General features: G+C 41.3%; 1 protein-coding gene and 1 long non-coding RNA gene across 2 annotated transcripts in view; both read right to left on the bottom strand.

Annotated features, from left to right (window-relative positions):
• Positions 1–9,320, bottom strand: part of st3gal2 (ST3 beta-galactoside alpha-2,3-sialyltransferase 2) — a gene marked incomplete at its 5' end in the record, with an annotated part of 20,785 nt that extends 11,465 nt beyond the window's left edge. The window contains 3 exons of the mRNA XM_084363156.1: positions 3,519–3,529; positions 7,930–8,537; positions 9,305–9,320. Coding sequence (XP_084219282.1) covers positions 3,519–3,529; positions 7,930–8,537; positions 9,305–9,320 — 635 coding nt within the window. The remainder of the gene's footprint in view (positions 1–3,518; positions 3,530–7,929; positions 8,538–9,304) is intronic.
• Positions 9,321–10,595: 1,275 nt separating this feature from the next.
• The window catches only part of LOC311263860, a 38,055-nt gene continuing 24,535 nt past the window's right edge, over positions 10,596–24,115 (bottom strand). Inside the window, exon 2 of the long non-coding RNA XR_014623406.1 lies at positions 10,596–10,714. This is a non-coding gene — a long non-coding RNA (uncharacterized lncRNA). The remainder of the gene's footprint in view (positions 10,715–24,115) is intronic.

Raw genomic sequence — 24,115 nt, 5'->3', positions numbered from 1 at the left:
CGTCAGTGTTCCCAGGTAACAGCCATGTGTCAGACTGACAGGACGCAGTCAGACTGGGCGAGCTGTGGTTCAGAGGAGCAGACACATTGCTGTCCACATGTCAAAAAAAGCTGAATAATAAAAAAGCAAAAAAAAAAAAAAAGAAACAGATGGCAGTGGAGGAAGGGATGGAAAATGTCAAAAAGAAAGCAAGAAGTGCAGGAGAGTCCAAACACCTCGTAAACTTCTCACTCCCTTCAAATATTTCAGCTTTTAACATCCTGCTTGGATCTGGTTGTCGGCACATGAATCGTTTATTACACCTAAACATGGGCGTGTGCTGAAGGTTTTTTTTGTGTCTTTCCAGGCAAGTTTTCTTGTACACGGTCTGTCACCGAATAAATAGAGGATGGAAAAATTAAAAGATAAGAAGGAGGCAAAATGACGCAGGGCAGTTCAAAGAAGGCAAGATGTAAATGGAGTTGAAGGAAATATGAGAAGTGAAAGAAGAAGATACGGGAGATGAGTTGGCCTTTAAGTACCTGACTATCAAAGACTTGACGGTTAAGTAACACAGTGAATGGGAAGCTTTTAGTTTTCCAAGTAAAAAACATTTTTGTATCGTATATACAATATACATATAACATACAACACCCTTTTGAAAGCTGAAGTCTTCACTGTAGCAGCTAATCTAAAAGCACACACCCCGTCTGAAGTGGGTGCAGGAGCTCGACCGCACGTCGTGGGTGTAAATAACATCTTTTCAAATCCATTTGAGATCTCGGGGCTTCTTGAGACTTGGATTACACTGACGATACTGTTTTACTGTGAAGCTCCACAATGTTCTGTGGACTACAAACCTCACCTGACTTTCCATCAGCATGAGGGTGAGTAGATGATGACAATCTATCCTCCAACAGATATTTAATATGTTCACACAAATGTAGCCTGCTGGTGTAAACTCTCGTGGTATTGACCTGATTTTACTTTGTTCCGTATTTTGGTTTATACCTGATGAACTGATGACATTCCCAACCCTGTGTTTATTGGTATTTAGCAAATAGTAGCATGTTAGCACAAAACAACGATGGTAAACATGGGGAACATTATACAATCTGAGAATCTGTATATGTATCTATATTAGCATGGCATGGTGTGGTATCTGGTTTTACTGGTCATTTTTCTCACAGCTTATTTTGGATCTTTGAATTTTTTTATTTTACTTTTCAACCCTCCATTTATTAACTAGCTAAAAAACATAATAAAGATTGATTTTAAATGTTAGAGGGACTTTAAGACTAAAACAGCTGTAACTTTAGAAGAAACCCATCAGATTTGATCAACTCAGAAAGCTGAAGCTTCATATTTGCTTCAGATAACCTTTGGAATATACTTCTGTACAGAATAAAGTTAGTCGTGCATCATTCACATCAGAACTTCATTAGGAAGTGATCTTCTCATGGCCAGTGTGAACAAGGAGGCAAAACCTCTTTTAGTCCTTTCTGAGGCAGTCGCCAGTCACTGTCGACTGACAGAGCGCTTCAGTTCTTAGAAGCATGAAATACCGTTCACAGTCAAGATTAAAAATATATATTTCTGCTGTGGCTGTTCAGTTAAATGTGAAGCGTGGTGTTTTTGTTCATGGATTATGGTTTTGAAATGCCTCCTTGTGGGATGCTAAGAGAATGATGACACATACTAGCAGCAGCTGACAAAAAGAAGTTGCTTGAGTTAAACAAGGAATCTGTCAGCATCTGTCAAAACATGCAGGCAGATGTGCATTCATGTGTAAAAAGAGCAAGTGATCACCTGCACACACATTCAAGTCCTGTGAGGATACTGGCAGCCACCACATGGACGTTCCTCTCCATAGCCATCTTTCCCTCCTCTTTCTTCTCCTCTCCCACACAGCAGTCCTCATTTTCACATGCCTTTGTCACCACATCCTTTTCACCCACCATTGGCCTTAATTCTCTTTTCCCAACACAGATCTCATTCACTTACGATTTCATTCACACATCCTCTCCAGTGGTCTCCTTGCCTTCATGTCTAATTCCTCCTCTTTAATTTCCCCTGCTCCCTCTTTGTTTCTCCTCCTCCTCTTGTCTTTCTTCATCTCTTCCTCTCTCTGGGACGCCCGTGCACCACGCGGCTCATCAGTGCTGATCAGAGACCACTAAATCTATCTTTTACGCTCTCTGACTTTGTTTCTCATGCTGGTCCCTCTCTCTTACTCCTTCCCTCTGTTTATCCATTCTCCTTGATCCCTCCATCCACGGGCTTCTTCTGTGTCTGACTCCCCGCGTGATGCCAGAGCCAGCTTGGCTCGCCGCACCACTGTTGTTCAGGGGCTACTCATTTTTGGCAGATGTTTGTTGCAGCCATGCCAAATGCAGTCTCGCTTCCTTCCTCTCAGCTGTCCTCTGACTCCTAAAGTATAAGCTTCCTGGCACCAACTTTTAAGTATAAGTACAACTTATCTTTTTCACTTAAACTAATTTTGCAGCAGCTGTGTGAAGTTCAAACTCGGCCTATAATTACAAGTGTGGAGATTCACGCCTCACTCGACTGACAAGAGTTGCACCACACAAGAATTTCTTGTACAGAGATTAGCTGCAACTAAACATTTAAACAGGCGTGACTGCTGCCGCGCTAAATGGACCAAATTATAAAACTAACGTTACTGTAGCTTGCTAATGAGACTGAAGACAAACAGAGATAATACGGTCAACAACTGATCAAAAAGTGTGTATAAACAAACCAGACTCATACTTACACTTGTCTGTTGAGTGTAATTTATCTCTTGGATGTCTGAAACTGTTATTTTTTAACATGATGTTACAGCTCATGATGCTACAGTGGTTTCCTGTTTGATTCGACTTGACTGATTTTCAATATTACAAGTATTTAGTAAGTAATTAATGCTACACTGTGTAGTTTTTTCTTAATCAGAAGAGACATATCTTTATTGACTGATTTTTAAGCCTAAACAAACTGAATAAACAAACTCTCTTTGTTTTCATGACTGAATAAACAGAATTAACTAAGTTTATTTCATACTGTTTGACACTGTTTATATGTGGCGGACCCTGCCACCTTTCTAGCTTCAAACAGTGTTCTGGGACCTTATTTTCCTCTGAGAACAGCTTGTTTATTCAGTTATGGAAACAAATTTATATTTTTGAGTTTACTTACCTCATTAATATTTTAAATATTAAAATTCTGAGTTTGAATTTCTACTCCAAATCTTCACAGGGCCCCTTTAATAGCTGTGATGCTCCTTAAGTTTTAATGGTTGAAACCCTTTTAGCTAATCACTAGTTAGGGATGCAGAAAAGACTTTCAAAATAAGTGAAGGATTCACAAATATCTATTGCAACCAAATCCTGGGGTCTCATTTATAAATATGCTCTTAGATTTATACTTGACCATAGTCTTAAAATCAATTTTAACACGCTTCATTTTAATTCATAAAAGATGCTGAGCATGAAAAATCTTGCCAAAGCAGATTCTAAGACTCCCATTTGTAACTTACAAACCTGTGGCTGACCTATAGATCACAAATGAGGGTTTACTGTAGTCATAAAATATAGCAAGAGAGAAAATCTGACTTTTTGGAGGATAAGATCACAGCGATGCAGCGGAGCCTGAAGCGAGGCCACATGTATTATCCGGTGGACTAAATAATGTGTTAACAAACAAAGTCAAACATGCAGCTCGGGAGTGTGAAGGTGCCGCACATTGTTCATAAAGCTCATACAAAGTTCACCCCAGGCTTAGACCATATGTGTCCCAAACGGCAATACTTAAAAATCAGTACATACACGTGGTTTTCTGCTTGAGACATACTTAAAATCAAAACTGATCACAAGTCTATCTTATAAATGTGGCCCCTGTACTCCATCTTTCCAAACCAATGACCAAAGCTCAATTCAAGCCTGTTTTCTGTTTCAGCTCTGCATATCATACAGATTATTCATCAAAAATCACCAACAGGGATTTTTCTGAGTGAATCAAAAAGACGAGTAACACATCAAGTCCCTTAATCAACCAAGATGGATGGCGTGTTTATAATCCTAAATCTAAAAAAAGGCTCGCAAAACTAAATAATTGAAGTCCTGTGCAGCAAATCATTCTTCAAAATGTTCCTTTCATTCAATTCATTCATTTAGTCCTTCCCCTCCTGAGGCAGGAGTGCATAATAACACATTAGAATTGATTGAAGAGCATATACTCCAATCATGCATACAAGCAATCATTTTTGTTTTCCTTCCTTCCTAACAATGGTTGATTGGATGCAGGGTTATAGAAGCAAGTAAAGTGATGGGAAAAAAGGGCAAAGCGGAGAGGTTATTTCACAATTTTGTTTTGTTACATCCACTCTCAACGTAAAAACCAGAATTTCCCTCAGAGGAGAGACAAGCAAGTCATTTGCGAACACTTACACGGCTACTTCTCACCACGAAGCAACCTTTAATTCTGCCGTGCCGTATCATGGTTAGAAACACATGTAGAGGCCGGTGCATTATCCCTCCTGAGGTTTCTGACCATTCCTCTTTCTGTTCTCTTTTCATCTCCACCCACCCAGCCATCCATCAAACCAGGTCAGGTTAAAATGTGTTTATTGATCCTCTGTAGTGGACATCTGCCGACCAGAACGCACAAAAACACTCAGTATTCTATAGGTACTTTAGACACAGTATTTGGAGTAGAATCAAAAGCAGATATTTAGATAATAGTTGGGGCATGGCCAACACGATCAAAATAAAGGACCATTGTCACTAATTCGGGCTGGGTAACGACAACAGCTCACATGGTAAATTTACTGTGGACAAAACTTGATCCTTCCTGATGTTTTTTCATACTAAAAGCCTACCTATGAAAGGAAGGTCCAAAGACTTTTAATGTGAAAAGGTAAAGTGGAACGCCTGACGTGACTCTTGCGTTACTGATACATTATAATGACAACATGTAGCGTGGAGGATGTTTTGAGTTTGTATTAAGTAGAGAACAGGAAATTAGAAACAAAGGCCTGCATCTGATGGGCCAAATAAACGCCTGGTTCTCTAAATAATTTAAGAATGTATGGTCTATTTATTCCTATAAAGGTGGACAGGTACCATCCTTTAGGGCAGAATGATTTACTGGTCTTCCCAAAAACAAGCTTTCCGAGATGCTCTTCCCCTTCTGCTGCTGGTTTCTCCAGCAGTGTTGCCATTTTGTCCAAAAGCTTTCCAAAATATTCCAGAATCTTTCCACCAGATTTCCATTAAAAAACATATCATTAAAGGTGCTATATGTAAGAATTTTAGTTGAAAACTATCAAAAGTGGACTAAAAGTTAAGACATATGTATGTACATATGTATTATGTTAAGGAGATATCAACAGAAGGTAGCATGCTAACCAGTATCCGAAGCCTGTCCCAGTCCAAAGCGCTAGTGATGTAGGCACAAACAGTCCCCAGGTGCTCCACTGCTAACTTCACTGCTAACTGAGCTTACTAACTAACTAATTAGCAGCAGTTAGCGGTTACTCTGATGATATCCTGCCTCCTTTTTGTGTTGAGTATGAATTCAACAGGTGGCCAATTCTTACACTAAAGGCACTAAACATCTGGTTGAGAGTTGTGTTCAGTATATTTGAAAGCAGGGCAACGTGTGTGTGCCACGCTACTCCATGCTATTGGATGTGATGTTCTGTGTGGCGCAGAATAACAGAAAAACATCAAAATATAAAATATCCTTGGGTTGTGCGTGTACTTGTAAATACTTGTACATGTAACTATTCTTTTATTCTCTCATTTATTTCATTGTTTTCTTCCAGATGTTCAATATTCTTCCTTTCTTCCCATCCCTTTTTTCAGTCCTCCTTCCCCTCTCCATTTCTCTGATTTATTTGCAAATCTCTTTCATTCCTTACTCCTCTCTTCTGTAATTTCACCACACCCATTATCCTACTGTCCATGTTTCCCCTTTCTTTGCTTTGCTCTACGTGATCATCTTCACGTCTTCCCTATCCAACCCCTGTCTCTCTTTTATTCCCATCATTTATTTTTACCTTCTGCCTCCCCACTAGTTCATCACCTCCCTGTAGCAGTGTGACCTAATGACTTGGCAGCTGTTGGCCTGTGTTTGCAGTTTTCTGCCATTTTAGAGCTGGATTGAGGCTGCAGCTCTGAACCAGGACTCCAGACCAGCTACTGTTCATTTCACTTTTTCAGACATTACTCAGTGGTGGTTTAAGAAAAAGCTCAGCGACCATCCATGTTGTTCAACCATGACACATGACTGGCAGGGATGCAAGAGGAGCATGTACTACTTGTAAGAGGGGATTGGTTGGCCCAATGACAAGGGAGGATGAGGAAAGATGTGGACACATCTGTGATTATGTTGTATTACTCCCCATATGTTGATGTCCTAGTAAACTCCCATGCAACTGACTGTCCCCCTCGGTGCCATACACACAAATGGCAAGTATTTGAAGTTGCTGCTGCATGCACTGTAAAAACAGTAGTAGCAGTAGCAGAGTGTTTGTGTGTTTTTAATGAATTTAATGAAGGTGGGGATATCAAAACTGAAAAAAGTCTGCAGGTTCACTATATGTCTGGGTGACCTGTGAAAGAGTTTTATTCCTAATGAGAAATTAAATCATGTAAACAAGAACAGTATTTAATGTTAAGTTAAAGCTAATGTGTAGAATTTGAAATGTTTGTATATGGTGACTCTGATCCCCCCCTTCATCCAAAGGGTCCAAACCCCAGGGACACTGAGATGAAACGATTGAAAGCTACACAAAGACTTGACCCATTTCCATCGGGCTTGTTACTGTTATTTATCTACAAACACAAATGTAAGCCATCAAAATTATTTAAAAGATGCTATGATCATATAAAAAAATCTACACATAGTGCCTTTAACTGACCTAAATGTAAACATCTTCACCCACTTACATAATAATAAGATACTTTTATACATGAGTGTAACTGCGTAACTATAACTGTAACTATATGAGATATATTAAGACACACTGAGTCACAAACTTAATGGAACATTTTACTAAACATGGACATGAACTGTTTGGTTGAACTGTACTGTACATGTGCTTGAGATAATGCCATCCTTTCCTTAAAGCAACATTATGTAGAAATTGGCATTTTGTGCAATTTGGCGCCCCCCACAGTTTTTGAGTGCAACACCACTTTGGTAAATTAATCGGATGAGAGAAGATGTTTGGATGTTGAGTATAGTGATTAAGAAAGGACTCAGCTTAGCGTAAAGTAGGGGGAGGCAGCTAACTTGGCTCTGTCTTAAGCTACTCAAGATGTTATATAGTGTACGTTTGCTTAATTTGTACAAAAACAGTACAAAGTGCAAAAACGTCAAGGTTAGCTTTGGGAATTGCGAAATGTGAGTGGTTGCAGGAAAACATCAGTGGAAATGTTGAAGAGAGGAATTTGGAGTTTAGCTAGAGGAAATACAGAGACTCCTCCGTGTACGAGTCTTGTTTCTGGTTATAAAAAGGATCTTACTCTTTAATAAAAATGTCTATCTCTGTAATGTTTGCGAATCTTAGAATAGCAAATTCAGCCTGAGTGGCAACAGCAAGCACTTTAAGTGAATGTAACTTAGACTGTCGTAGTTGCCCCAAACGATTACACTGCAGCCACGCTAAGTAGACAGCTAATGAAAGCTGGGTCCTTTCCAGATTTCAAATGCTGTTTTTTTCAGCAATGGTGTCCAATTATCCAAGACCCTTCCAAGACATTGTTCTAATAACCATGGTCTCAAAGTTGTCACATTAGTGTGCAAAAGTTGCTAATATTGCGAGGTAAACCCACTAAAACTCTGTAAACTTTGGAGTGACATAATGCATTAATGGCAAAAACAACATGGCTAGCAGGTCCCCCTGTTTTCAGGCTTCATGAAAGTGTAAATAATATGGTTACTTACCACCCACCAGTAGTAGACATCAGAAGGCAGCTGCACGTTGTCTCTGGTCCACACAGGTGAGATATCCGGGTCGTAGTTCTCATCGAACCAATCAGAGACACCGGGGTCTCCGACACAGCGTGGACAGGCACATGTCTTTTGCTGCTGGGTGTCAGGTGGTGATAACTTGTGTGCACCAACGTAGCTGGGCACTAGCTTCACCCGCCTCGACTCCTCCCACCCCGGCGGCTCCAAGTAGTTGAAGCCGACGCCCCCACGGAGCGAGACAGAGAAGAAGAGCGAGGTGAGAAAGATGAGAGTCAGCGAGCCGAGGAGAACCCAGACTCTGCGCGAACATCTCACTCTGCCTCCTTTCTCCGCCCCGCCTCCTCCCGCAGCACTACCTCCACCTCCTGCTGCCCCCGTGGACCCTGCGCTCAGCCAGGGCCTGAGCTCGGAGAGTCTGGGAGCTCCTCTGAATGGACCCCCGCCCCAGGACCCCCAGCCCCACCTCCTGTCCCGGTGCAGGGTGGCGGAGGGGATGCGGCCCCCCCATGGCCATGCCCCCACCCCTAGGCCTGCCACTGTCCCCAGCCCACCTCTACCACCTCTTCCCCCGCCGCTGTCACCTCCACGCAGCAAGCACCAAGGCCCGGTCAATGTGACTGGGACGACTCCCGGTATAGCACGAGATCACCCACTATATCCGACTAGTAAAAACACGCGCACGCACACACGCACAGATGGAAGTCAATGTGTCAGAGTCAATTTGTCTCACAGTCAAGCTGCGCGCCAGCGATGCTCCTACGCTTTCTCCCCGTCTCCCGCTGGATTCTCTCTTTCTCTCTCCTTTACAGCTTTGTGTTCCTCTGACACACAGAAATGTCTCCACACACACAGACACACAAACACAGGCTGGAGTTGCGGCTGAATTACACACAGCTGCAGCCTGACCGCTCCGAAAGTCCTTTGCTATCGATGAGAGGTGATCTCTCCTTCAGCCTGGATCATTCTCTGTTTTTCCCACCTTTCTATCCTTTGTTCATTCCCTCCCTCTTTACTTTCTAACTTCCCCTTCTCTGGCTTCCACTGTCTTTATGTCCACCTTTCTCTTTTCCCTCCCTCTTTTTTTGCATCAATTGCAGCGTTCATCCTCGGTGGAATCCAGCGCACTGCGTGGATGCATGCAGCAGGTCCTTCTCGTCTCCTCTGCCATCTGTGTGAATGTTGAGCTCGGCTCCAGCGCTCCGCTTTCTCTCTCTCTCCGTCTCTCTCGTGGCTCTGAAGCGACGTAGCCAAGGAAAGCCGGCAGACTAGTTGCGAGCAGCAGAGAGAGGGAGGGAGGACGGGAGGAGGAGGAGAGGGAGGAGGAGCGGTGGAAGGGAGGAGGTCTGGCCTGAAGGGTGTTCCATCACGTCTCGAGCAATCCTACACCAAAAAAATACCTGTTTTGTTCCTCTCTTCTCTCCGTCTCGGCTTGGTTTCTCTGTCTGCAGCTCAGTATTCTCTCTTCTGTTTTTTTGCTGTTCTCTAGAGGTTAATCTCACCTGCTCTCTCAAGGTCTCTCCTTTTCTCTTTCAGCCCTTTCAGTCCATTGTCCGTGTCTGCCAGTGTCACAGAGGCTATGAGAGCTTTTTGGAGAGTAACGGCTCTGTCAAGTTTAAAGCGCTCTTTTGTTGGCGTCCCTCGCAGACACCAAGTTTAAAAAGTTGAGAGAAAGAAGTTTAAATTTGTGTTGAGTGATGAAATCTTAACGAGATGAAAAAAAATCAAACACACTAAGAGAGTAGCAGAAGATTTCGGGACGCTGTTCCAATGAGAGCACAGCTATCACCTTCTAGATGTCAGCTCTGCAGTCGAGGGCTTCTGCCAAGTCGGATTGATATCGTTCCAACAATCCACAAAAAAAGTCAAACAACTTGTTAAGAAGTCCTTTCTCTGCTCCACTCTGCAGCCATAGAGAAGAAAAAAATGTAAAAAAGATAAAACAAAAACTCCTTTGGGAGAAGTAATCAAAGCATTGCAAGTGGATTGTCCGATGTTCTTCCGTTGACGAGGTTTTTATGATGATGGTTCATCTTGAGCCGAAGCTGCACCAAGGAACGGCGAAAGTGGTGGATGGAGGGTTGTGAGGGTGATGAGGGTGTGATGGGAAAAAAAGACAAAACCAATCAGCCCCAAATCTCATCTTCTCTCCAGCTGGCTTCGAGAGGACGACGGGAGGAAGGGTGGGGGCAGCGGCTGTCCTAAAGCCCAGAGCTAGTGTGTATTTGTGTGCACGTCTTTGTGATTTAATGTGTGTATGGTGTTAAGCCAGGGTTGCACACCGTCTGCCAGCTGCACTAATTTAATTGTGTTCTACAGCTGTGCTGCTGCTGTGTGTGTGTTTGTTTGTGTGTGCCCTGTTGGCCGCCAGCGTACGTTTCATGAGGCTGGTGAGCTTGAGGTGACTGCTGCTTAGCTCTAATCTGCCAAACTGTAATCCGAGGGCAAGACCGAAGCAGTGCCCACTTTATGCCAGCTGTCTGCCCTGCCCATGTTTTCCTGATGCCCTCTAAACACCTGCTTACCTCACCTACACACACACAAACTGATCCCAGCTACTCTTTTGTCTTTCTGCTGCAATAACGGCTAGTTTTGGTGTGTGTGTTTGTGTGTGAATGTCTGTGCAATCTGGACCCCTGAGGCACAAACCACTGCACCCACTCTTTTATTTCATGATCAAATGTCTGTGTGTTTGTGTGCTGTTCAGGGATTCGACTGCCATGTCCAGCCTGAAGCCCGGCTTCCTGTTCCCGTGGAAAACCTGTGGAGACATAAAAAGAAAGAGATAAAAGACAGAATGTAATTTACTGCCATTAGCCTCATTGACCATATCGACAACTTTAATCCTGATGTCCTTTTCCACTTTGATCCTCTCCCCCACTTTTTAAATCTAATTTCCTCTCCTCTCCCCTCAGCCAAACCTGGCTCACCTCAAACGGTTTATTTCTTTCTGCTTTTATTTGTCTCCAGCAGCCTTTTTTTATTTGTCTTTCAGCTGCATCAATTGCATTTGTCCTGTTTCAGTCTTCTTTTCATTCCGACTCCCCCCCTGCTCAGTTTGTCTTTCGGGGACAAAGAAACTACTGAATAAATTTCAAAATGTCACCGAGCTGAATTGGAAATGTTGAAGCTGACTGACAGGTTACAGATTGAAGGAGTCGGGGCAGAAAGAGAAGCGGAGGAACAGACCTCCCCTATGAACTCCTTTCAGATCTGGTAGCTGCTGGGTTTTCTGCAGCTGTACAAGATGATCATGCATCAAATTGCCGCCAGGTTGCAATGTAGCTAGGTATTTATTAAGACCACAGATGTAAATGAGCTCAGGCCGAAGTTAATCTTCTTTCTGACTTATTAACATTTGATGTTGTTTTGAGGCATGATTCACACGTCTAGAGAATACTCAACTTCAAGTATAAGTTGAAGAAAAACTGTGTTTTCATCCCAAAAGTATATGGTTGTATGTGAGGAAGTATGACTCAACTAGCTGAATATCATCAGCCCAACAAAAAGGTTGGATTGGATAAGATGTGAAAAATCAATGTGGAGATTTTTGGGCAAACTTTTAGACTCCTTTGACAGGCTGTCTTTGGTATCGGGGGCTCATTAAATCACTGCACACGGTGTGAAGGACCCTGGTCAGATTTTCTGCGACGGTCCAATGGATGTGACTTTATGCACATTCTTCTTCTTCTGTCTCGTCTCAGTGCCTCTGTCCACTCCACTGACAGAGAGCAACGGTAGCTAACATTAGAGTCCACAAACATGACCTAATGATCGGCCTCCAGCACAACACAGAAGTGCCACAGCGCCCCTCTAAGTGGGCCGCAACGATCGTTAATGCTTAATTTCTTTTGTCTAAGCTATTAGGTGAGGCTGAAAATATTGGTCAATGGATTGATCAACCAACAGTAAAATAATTAGCAACTATTATGATCTAAAATGGCATAAAAATCCTTAATACAGTGTCTCATTTGTGAGTGAGCAACCGCATTTTGGGAAACAATGACATCATCATGTCAATTCGCACACACCCATTGTTGTTTTGTGTAATGAGCATGCGTCTGAAGCAGCAACGAGAACAGCAGCAGTGGACAAGTGGTTTGTTTACATCTGGTTAGCAGCAGTGTAAGGTCTTTGTTAGCACTGCTAGGTCTAATTACAAAAAATATCCGTATATGATGGTCAGTGCCTTAAAACAAAACAATTGCTTGATAACCATTTAACAAGCAATTGTTTATTGTAAATGTGTAACTGATGTTTATAAATGTTGACAATTGCTTAACTGTTATGTACAAAGTAATTGTTTGTTACCAGTCCGATAAGTATAAACTAAAGTTTAATTAGCTATAAATGTAGCATTTACTAGTGATGGTTATCATGAAGTGTTAATTGCCAGAATCAATGATTATGAAAAAAAAATAAAAATAAATAAAAACTTTGTCTCAACATTGACTTGAGTCACATTGTAAGTCGAAATCCCCCTGAACTGTATGTTGCTCTCAATCAAATAAGACTTAGTTATGTACTGGACCTGCTCATTTGGATTAGATGTGATATCTATTTACATTATGACGACTGTCTGCAACACTGTCTGCATCTCCTTTGTGCTCACGACGATCATTTTCCACTACTCTATTTCTGATGCATCGCCATGGCAGCCAGCAAAAAATGCAGGGTTGTTACGGCAACACAAACCACAAGCCCCCAACCTTGACCCACCGGTCAGTGCTAGAAAACAAAGATCTATGTCTTTCTTTATACGTTCCATTTCTGTCCTGGTTGTTTTTCATAACTTTACCGTCGTACCCCGGGCATAAAATGGAGAGCCAGTGTCAGACAGACGCACACAAACATACATGCAAGAAGAGCTGGCAGAGCTTGTGACATCACTACAGCTGTCTTCCGAGTCCTAACAAGCTGCAGAATACAATATGAACTTAAGCTTGGTTGGGTTTTTCCACCAGTTACACTGGAGGAAAGGCGTTCACTTTTCAGATTGTGTATTCCTTCAATGTCATTGATGCCGAGGGATACAATTAATTTGAGTATAAAGCTCGCCTCTGCCCCTTTGGTCTTAATAAGAAACGCTCCCAATGCAACTGCGAACAGTCTTTATTGAATTCATTTTTCATTTTTGAGAAAGCCAAGGACAAATGCAGACAATTGTTGACTGTGGCAGCTGTTAATGGGAACAGCTGTTATCCATAATGTCCACATGGCTGTCATTGAAGTCTTCTGTGAAATGATGCATCGCATCAGGTTTTTACTGAAGAAATGGGAGCAAAAGGAGAATATAGATCAGACTGATGTAAGTCCAACACGTGGACACACGCCCGGTGACATCACATGTCCAGGTGTACATACCTCGGAAGCAGTATTCGGTAAGTGAACTTGGCTTTTTGTCGACGCAGTGCCTTCTGAATGGTAACATTTCTTCTGCATTGATTTCAGTCCAGCTTTAATAGTAGCTCACCACTTTAAACTGTCAATCATCTACCCCCACGTTCCTCTACCGTCGCTCTCTGCATTTAGTCATACCTATTGTCCTGCCATATTCCAGGAAGTTTGATGCCATCGCATTTTTACAACCAGCAATTATCGCCCAATTTCCTTCTGCCAGCTGCTTTTCTGTAACAATGGCTCTCACAAAGTGCTGGAAAATTTCAGTCTTTTCTCTCACTCTGCCTCCTGTTGAGTGTTCCTGTATATGACACCCTCAGTCACCTCCTCTCTTTATCCTGTAGGTAAGAATGCGTGATAACAGAACAATGACAAACTCAAGTACGAGTCCATCCACATGCAAGTGGCTTTTAGGCACTCGTTGGCCCACAGCCCAGACCATATACCCAAAAGTGTATAAATGTATGTGGTTCTGGCACACGTAGCCGCAGTTTAACTCTGCACTTCTGTGCACTGCTGCAGAACAGCGAGCACCAGCTTCATTATCATTGACATTGGAAACCTGCCCTCCCCCAGGTCTGCATCTAAAAGATGATGAATAAGTAAAAAAAGAAGGGTTTATTATCCTAATTTCTGATACATTAAAAAACCTTTCAGAGAGGGGTGTAGCAGTTACAAATTAGCAACGTAATCATGAAGAATAGGTCCTTCACCTTTTCAACGATGAGTCTGGCAAGACGCTATATTTTCCATAATGTCGAAACATTAACAAGTCACATGCAAAGACCCTACGACTCCCACAAAAATGCATGTCCTATGTTGTCAAAGCCTGACATAACTTATAGCCATGGTAACTCCATAAATCTTATCTTGAGTAATAGAAGTGGCTGTGCAATGTGTTGGTACCTGAGGCAACACACCCCCACCAATGCCCCTCCGTTGTTTAAACGCAAGACTGACTGCTAACCTTTAGACAAGCACTGACATGACACAAGCTCCTCAGATGGTCCCGTTTTCTGAATAGAGAGGGGCAGGGATGATGCCGATGGGTTGAGCCAATCGCCAATATATGATATATTCGTCCAATCAGCCGACCCTATTTTAATCCGACATGTGGCCCTTTGCTGCATGTGTCATCACATCCTCTCTCTCACCCCGTTTCCTGTCACTCTTCGTCTGTACTATTACTTAAGCCATGAAAACAAGCGACCGAACATTTCATCTCGTCTGCCATGTTTCTGTTTATGACACGACAAAATTGTCAAGTCGTGCACCAAAGACTTCCAGAGTTCTGACTCGCATGGGCGTTAACGTCAATTTCCCCATCCAGAACTCACTTTTCTGATTGCTCCGACACCGCATGAATGCTCCATACGTCACTGGTCCCTGTTCCCTGTTCCTATTTCTCTGGAGATGTTTGATGACCAGTAAAGCAATTAGCTGCTTAAGCCAGCCTGTATGTCTGGATGCATATTAACACCACTGTATCCGTGCTACTCCCCTTCCAAGTTTAATTACCATATTTCATTACTTTAATTACTCGCCTTAACTGTTGCTGTCACCGAGCATGTTGTTGCCAGCCTGCCATTAGCCTGCCTATATGAGTCAAATCTTCTCAGTCGGCTCACGTCTTATTTTTCTCCATCTCCTGTCTTTTCCTCTCATTATCACAGTTTAAAATAAGGCGTCAGCAAAATTCTGCAGGAGAAACATCTGCTATTAGCAGCTGTTATCGCGGTGCCGACCATTTTCAATTACTTTTCCTCATCATCGTCTCATAATCTACTCCCCCCCACCACCACCCACCTTTTCCCTCCATCTCCTACAGTTACCATTTGTTTCTGATTATTTCCTAGTCTCCTCATTCATCCACATCTCCTCTCATCATGAGCGTGTTTATGACGATGAATGACTGAAGCCGACGTTACAGGTGCACAGCGCGCCTCTCTCCAGCCTCGTTCCCTCTCTGTGCACATTTTCGCAGCAGAGGCATCTATTAAAAGGACATGGTCTCATTGATTTTTTTAAAAGGTTCAAACAGGTTGTAATAATTTCCCGTCATTTATCTCTTCTTGCATTCCTCCATTTTTTCTCCTAACCTTGCTGCCTCATTTTTCATTTTTTCCTGTTCCACTCCATCAACCCTCTCTCTTCCCATTTCAATCAAGATTTTGGTTGCCCGATAATACCTCCGACCTTCCCCTCGCACGTCCTCCGCCTGCTGTGTCTCACCTTACTCCACTGTCCCTCACTTCCACGTAAATAATAGATGTAGGTTTCAATTGATGGTCTTTGTATAACTAGATCTATATTTTTGTTACACAAGCCTCTTTCCTTCAGCCTGCCTGCAGTCTACAGTCTCATTCTGCCACCACCTTCTCTCGTTGTGTTTCCTTTTCGTCTGCACACTTGTGTGTATTCTCATCATTACTGTTGCTAAAATCAGAAACAGTAAAGGGATGATACCACGGCTGCTGCTGTCCGACGCTTTTGTAATGCAACACCCACTTCTCCTGGTTTTTCTGATGATGGTGCACACGCCCGCCCTGCAGCTTCGACAAACTAAGCCTGAACGATGAGACAGAAACACTGAATCCAAAACAAAAATCAAAAGATTCAAATGTGCAAACAAAAATAAGAATATTGCCATAATTGCCTGTAAACACTTAATTAAAGCACAGAAACACAAACAAACTCTTGACCTTGATCTTCTATGGATAATATTTCTCTCTGGTAAATGTGGTCTTATGTATGTTTGCTGGGGAAATGTCACTGCACCATATCTGCACTGGCTGCATCACTCTATCCCCTGGTCACAGGTCCACCCACAGAATCACATCATACGATGTCATATCATATTAAAAAAAATGCATGTGCTCTCTCTCTCTCATACTTGGAAAACTTGCACAGCGTCTTCTCTATTATCAACATCATCCTAGATTGTCATAAAATTACTGTTTTGGTCTACAGCTCTTGCCAGCTCCGTCTTTTTCTTCTCCTTTCTGTTCTGGCATCCCCATGTTCAGGTCCTGGCCTTGCAAGGACATTAACTCCCACATTAGCTAGTAGTTAGTTTAGATCAATGAATTTCTCATGTCATGTGACTGACTGCACTTTACGTTTCATACAAATAAAAAGACTCATACCACTTTCAGGAGAAACGGGCAACGTTTTACTAAAGCAGCAATAAATAAAATGCTTATTTGTGTTGTTTTATTAAGTAATGGTGATTATTTTGGTTCAAATATTTAGGATGAAAAAAAATTATTGCCAGCCTCCATGAGCCCCCCTAGGGGCTAGGTCCCTGAAAGGTTTCCCCTTATGTGCAGCCCTGCCTGGTCACACCAAATAGTGGTACAGAAAAAATCTTCCATATGCCTTTGCTAAATATTTGATTCTAAAAACTTGTGGGTTGTGGGGGCTACTGCCAGGGATATTTAGTGAACTACAGGTACTTTATTATTATTTGTTATTTCTCCTCAGGAAGCTCAGGTCCTCTGATGTCAGCAGGTCACTCCTGCATGTGTTTTATCAGAGTATTTTTAGCCAGTGTCTTGTTTTATGCTGTTGTTTGCTGGGGGTGTGGCTCAAGCTCAGAGGAGGGAATAAGATCAATAAACTGATCAGGAAGGCAGGATCCATTGTTGACGTGACCCCTGACTCACTTGATGTGGTTCTGGAACAAAGAATGGGTAGGAGGCTCAAGAGTGTCATGCAAAATGAGGATCATCCATTGTACAGTGTTAGTGAGCTGAGTGACAGACTTGTTATGCCGAGACGCTCTTCTGAGAGATCCAGGAAGTCTTTTGTACCGGCTGAAGCGAAGTTTTTAATGAACATTGGTGACTGACTGTCACTGTTAATTGATGTGATGATGATATGAAGTCGATGACTTGCATGTCTTTTTATTATTGTCCTACATATATATGTATGGTTACACTTAGTATCCCCCCCTGGCGGATTAATAAAGTATTTCGTATGGTATTGAACGGTATTTCGCTGGCAAACTAACTGGCCAGCAAGGATCATGCTTGCTCTAGTTAGACACTAGAGCTCCGTAAGCTTCTATTTTGTCTTCTTCACTGGCATTTTGCTCTCCAGACATTAAATTCAATAAAGAGTTTCTTTAAAGTGGGAAAAGAAAGGCAACAAGGTAACAACTGAGGTAGCTATCTTGCTAACTGCTTGCTTAATGCCAGTCAGCAGGCTTATTATTAGCTTGATCTCTCACGGGACATGATTTTGATAATGACACAGTTTTATGTTTACGTGACAAAGCGTACAATATTGTCTGATATGACTAATTTGCAGCCTGTCATTTGCAGATAAATGCAGATAAAATGCATTTGCTCATTGCCAAACTCTTCACTTGTTGATGCTCTTTTTAAAGTTTTATGTTGTGGGAGCTTTACTTACAGTCACAATGTCTGTCTTTGATACTGTCTGAGAAATTGATAATGTCCCCTGTCTGAAAACATGACTACATTTGAGTCTTGACCAGAAGACCTCTCTGGATTCATCTTAAAGAAAACCACAAAAAGAAGCACCCTCGTCAGCAGCTCAGTTTTGATGTCTATGTTGTGATGTATCTGAGACAAACACCCCTGGCTTTGATTCATTCTACTCACTACCTAGAAGCACTGAGAGAAAGTCATGACCAGCATATAGTGACACAGAGAGAAGAGAGAAAATGCAAACATGAAATTAAATATAGCATGCTCAGAAAATAATCCCAGACACAGTCAAAGAGCAGCAAATTTGAAAAGAAGAGAACGTGTTATATATCATTGAATTCAAGTGTCTCCATTTTTATAAACTGCAAGCAGAAAGTCTCTGCACCTTGGCTGTAGTCATGGAAACCCACTGTCGGTATCCTATGGAAAGAGATTTTTCTTTCATTCCTGCGTTCAGTTTATTGTAATACAGCCTGTGTGATTGCACAAAATTGCTGTTAAAAATGCCATTATACAGTTTCAGTATTCATCTTCCTCCTACTCATAAATCTCTGCATACTGTCCGTCCTGGTGATCTGTTTTGTGGATGAAATATTTGCATTTAAGAGCCATTATTTTCTTCTGGCTTCATCATAATGTGTCCAAGCCAGGCTGCAGTCTTCAGTGTATCAACTCAGACTTTGATCATGGGACTGAGTGATCCAACCTGCTGCCAGGAAACATATCTCTATCCCTCTATCTGGTAAAATAAGTGTGTATGAATGTGCAGTGTTTTAGATTAAAGCAAAACATACATGTCGTAATTGACTGTAGATTCATTTTCTTTACAACAATATTTATGATGTAGGATGTAGAGAGTTGAAAGGATTGGTTCATTAAGCAACAATCTGATGTTTCCAATTAAGATTCAGGTTTGGAAGATTTTCATTGTTCAGACAGAAGGGCCTGTGCGAGATGGACAGGTTATAAACAGCGAGGAGAAGAAAAACTGGTGATGCTGCCGATTTAGCAAACATGTCAGTCACATCCCGAATATGACAACATCCGTCTTGGTCTGGTGTTCCTTATTAATAAAGTGCGAGAGATTTGTCTTTGAGTCTAAAATCACTGACCGTGTTTGACAGTTAAGCTTACTTTTAATTTTAATTGCACATTCATTTACTGGTTGAGAGCATTAATTTTGTGGGGCTTCAAAATGGAGGCCTGACAGACTAAATGTGATAAGCACTGATCTCGAAAATGCAGTCATTTCATTTGATTGCAGAGTGGATTGTAATTATTCCCTATTTCTTAAGATCCAAAATGCAGCTCTTGGATTTTTGGCATGTAATTTAACTGCTTTCTGATAAAAGGAGAGCCTGTATGGAACAGCTAGATATGACACAAATATCAATTAAGTGAGGCTGGTTAATACCATGTTATGAATTTAAGAGCAGGAAATCCACCAATAACATCGTTATTTTCATTTTTGATTAATCTACAAAATAATTTTAAGATGATGTTTTGGTGTATTAAAATAATTCTGTCTTGAGATATCATAATTTTTCTAACCACAACTCCAAAACCCAAAGCTCTTCAGTTTACAATATTATAAAACCAAAAGAGCAGCAAATCTTCCTATGATAGACAATGGAACCATCAAATTTAACTAAATTTTGCTCAGAAAATGACTCAAACTATCGACTAATCGCTTCAGATCTTTCTACTTAGGCACAATTGCCTAATTAAGCCAAAGGTAAGCTGTGTATTCCTTGTATTGCTCTCAAAGCAGTAATAACGTAGCTTTCATTTCAAAAAGTGAGAAAAGGCTCCTAAGACCTTTCAGAAAATATTAGAACTACTTTTTATTTGTGTTTATTTTAGCTTACTTGTGGTAAAAAAAAAAAAAAAACAGCCTGAAAGCCTGAAAAACACGAGTGGCTGGAGCAATTATTAGAGCAGCAAAGGAAGAAGTGAGGTGCAGTGGTATAGGCTGCAAGACTACAGAAGGGGGAGGTTGGGGATGGATGGTCGGATCAAACAAGCACAGGACTTTTAGCCAGGAGATTGCTGTTCTTGCCAAGTGTGTAACCAAAAGTAAAGTTACACCACCAAGACATTCTTCACTTAAGTTACATAAGTAACATCTAATTTTAGTGCCTAAAGCTAACCAAACTGCGAGCTGTAATGAAGGTCCAATGTGCAATGTCACTGGTACACTGCAAAGGTCATGTTGTTTGTGGGAACTGTGATTTATGATGTTTTGGGAGTGACTGGCACTCGAAATATTCAGTTGACTGGGTATGAGGATGTACAAAAACAAACTAGCTTTCAAAACCAAACCCTAATCATGAGTTCATTTAAGGTGTTATTATTCCTCAACTCCAAATAAATACATATACAATTGTACAAAACAAAAAAAGGAGGAAATATATCAATACCTACTGCAATTCAAGTGAGATAAGAAGGGAGGTACAAAAGGTTCTTTAACTTCATGATTTAAGCGTAAAGCCTCTCTGATCCCCAGGTAGAGTCATTTTCAATGTTGTGTAGGTTTTACATTCAAAGTAAGGTATAATCAGTGGGAGACCTAAACGTACAAATCACAGTCAGAAATCTTTAAATGAACTATTCCATTAATATATTTATAGATAATTTAAAGAGCTTTTAAATAAAAAGGTCATATTATGCTTTTTACCTTTCCTTTATTGTGTAATGTAGTAGGGGTGTGACGAGATCTCGCGAGATTAAACTCGACGATATTTCTCGTCGCATTAAAAATCTTTCTCGCGAGATTTGTGAGCTATCCAAACTTCTATTTTTGACCTGCATTTTGTTGCATCACGCAGTTTGCCGGTTTCAGTTTCTATGCAAGTTCAATATATGTAGTTGATTCTGCCGCTGAGCCACAACAATCTGCGTGTAAGTGGAGTGAAAAGCTTTTGGCCAGTCAGAGCGCTACATTTTAACACCCTCGCCCACCTGCCCCTCCGAGCCAAATGATTCACACGTTCAATTTAATTCAGTGCCTCAAGCAAGCCAGGGTGGCCGGATAACCGATCCCTCTTCGCCCGCTTGCTGTCACTGCTAATCGCGAGTTTCCCCGACGGTGTTGTTAACCACTCGTCAAAGTTACTGTGTGTGTGTTGCAAATAGTAGTGTAGCGCCAGTTAAAATGAATGAAGCTTTTACTGGAGGTGGTCTGAAGTATGGGCTGGGCTAATAAATCACTCTTGTAGTTTAGTTCAACACCGTAGTTATTTTCCTTTATCCGTGAATGTCCTTATATCCATGTAATGCTTGTTTACCTTTCTCAATCAATTTACTGTCCATTCGCTCCTTTTCCGTTTACCAAACCCTTTCAAAATAAAATACATCCGTTTAACAGGAAGTGTCAAACTAAAATATCTAAAATAATACATAGTAAATAAAAACCAACATGCACTATGTTGGTGTCCTTTACAAGTAGGCTAACTGCACGATGCAGAGACATATACAGCACCACCACAGCTCGGTACTCAAATCAACAACTGCACCTGTGAAGAAAACACTAAGAATTAAAAGAAAACACTAACAGGCCAAAACATTTCAAAATGCATGTGCAACTCGATTAAATAAAAGTCTGTTGGTCCAGTCATATATTTTGTCATTGTAGTTTTCTTAAAATCTCGTCTCGTCTCGTTCTCGTGAACACAACATCGTGTCTCGTCTCGTGAGCTGAGAGTATCGTCACACCCCTATAATGTAGCATTATTGTGCATGTTAAAGGTCTGTAAAGTGGAAAAGCCCAAAGTCCAAAGTGAGTTACTCTCTCCCACAGATAACACTGCTCCTGCACTACCTGAAACACCTGGTTTGGAGTCGAGCCTTTTCTTCCGTAACATATGTTTGTCACTATGAAACAGGCGTTATATAAATATATATTTTTATATATATATACTGTTTATATAATAAAATATATAAGGCTGTACCGCAGTCATGCTCACCAGCTGTAGCGCCGATATCTTGGATCAATTATAACGTCCTTGGATCACACTACCTTTGCTTGGCATGACCCGCCCTACTCTGCCTCTGATTGGCTACATCCTGTTGAGTAATACACATGTGCAACTCGCATCAAAGATTGAACAGATGCGAGATGTCTTACTCTGTAGCTAAAACAGAGCTTTCAAGACACAGTGTGAAAAGGGGTGCTGCAGCAATGCACCATATAAGGAAAATTAATGTTTTTATAGAAAATGCAAGTATGTAAACCTGTTCTACTAGGACCCCCAAATAAAAGTATGAACCTGAAAATTAGCATAATATGACCTCTTTAAATAAACTCTATTTTACACAAGCCCGTTTAAGTCAGATAGGATGTGTGATGGGTGTATGTGGTCTCTTATTTTGTCGTTACCAAGATCCCGGCAGCATGATTTTGAATAATTTGAAGCTCTGCAATTGCTGAGTGCTATTTCTTAGATTGGAGCTGTCGGCATGGCTATAATTAGCCAGGGTCCTAAAAAGGTCACTCAGATTTAAGTCTCCTGATCTGAAAGAAATCAACACAGTGCCTCTGTAAGACTGGATCCCTAATACTCAGATAAATGTCACACTATTTCTGTCACATACACAGTTGCCAGTTTATTAGATAAACAAAGCTAAAACTAATGCTGTCTAAAACAAAAGTCCCTGAATAAATCCTCTCTTTTAAGAAGCATCTAGCTTTAGTTTAGTTTTAGTCAACTATAACAACCTTCATTATACTGAATTCAACAGTTTAGATAAATATTCTTGATGTTATTTGCATCATTTTAAGCCCATTCCCTAAAATTCATCCTGACACATTCTGACTCTTTGGAAACTTTTTACGGATACTTTAAAATCAGAATATATTATACAGTTCACTAGAGTTGCTTAATTCAAGTCTACAGAGGTTAACAAAAGTTGTCTGAAACTTTTTTGCACTGGAGATGAAAACATGGATGACAGTTTTCCCAGAGGTCTCAGAGGCTGACAAAGACTCAAAGAGATAATCACACCAGATGGGAATTTGCATATTGAGGAACAACCTAAGAGGTTCGCAGGAGCAGCCTGTTCCCACCACGAGAAATTAAAAAGTGGCAAGGACGCACAGCAACAACACTGTCAATGACATTTTCTTACGGGGGGGGGGGGGGTCACACTGTGCGCTTCATTAGGTAAAATTTTGTTCACCGAGATTAAAGTCAGCTAAAATAGCGCTGCCCTTTGCTGACATTAAGTAATTACTGTTAGTAATTACTTGGCAGAGAGGCATCATTTCCTTATTATTGTCCATGAGGTTTCTGGAACCATCCTGAGCATCACAAACAGTGACCCTCACAAGCAGGCGAGTGGTTTTAGTTTTGAGTGTGCACAGTGCCCAGGCATCATTGAGCAAAGCCTTTAAAAATCCCCAAGAGCAACCCTGACCTCTCTCTCAAAGGATCTGCTTGGATATTGGAGAGAGATTTTCAATTTACCTCATCGGACATGAAAACATCTTGAAGCAACAGCAGTCTAATGTGTTCATGTGTCAGTGGATGTCAGGCTGCGACTGCAAAATTACTTTGCAGATTATAATATTGGAACAGTTCCAATATTTTGTGTCAAGTGACATATTTAAATTGGGAAGTCAAAGAGAAATACCCCCAGGAAATTAATTTTTGATGTCAAGCATTTAAATCAAGCGATTGAAATTCATTATATTCTGTCGAGAAGAGTATTGTCAGCGCTGAGTCTGAATTAAGAGTCTTTGTTTTCAGCGAGATCGGGGTTCAATCAGCAGTCAAAGAGAGGGAAGGGGGCAGACTGAACGCTGCGTGCGAGGGGAGGGAGAAGAGTATGAAACAAAGATAGAGAGAGATGGAAAAGATGGAAAGAGAGAGAAAAACAGAGAGTGCTCTGGCCAATAGCTCCCTGGTGGCCAATTAAACACATCAGACATCTTTCTGCCTAAGGAATTCAAATGAATAATGAGTGGCTGTTTGTGTGTCTCTAACGTTGTGCGACTAAGTTTGTGAGTCATATAAGAGTGAGACAGGTGTGAACATATGTGTGATCTAACTACTGAAGAGACTGAGAGTGATGAACACTCCTCCCCTACTGAGCTGCTAGGAGGTCAGAGGTCACAAATACTTTTTCTTCTACTGGGAAGAGACCGTTTCCTGGACCAAGCCATGAACTGCTCAGAGCAGCTTTAATGTGACAAAACTCAGCTTAATATGACAACAGCGGCTCTATTTGCCCTACTTTTCTTTTATTATACGAGTGAACTTGAGGGATTTACAGCCATATTTCAAGTATTTTAACAGTGGTGCTGAACA

Source organism: Pagrus pagrus, assembly GCF_965226575.1.
Source record: "Pagrus pagrus genome assembly, chromosome: 10".
NCBI classification, from domain to species: domain Eukaryota; kingdom Metazoa; phylum Chordata; class Actinopteri; order Spariformes; family Sparidae; genus Pagrus; species Pagrus pagrus.
This window is presented reverse-complemented; position numbering and strand designations above follow the sequence as displayed.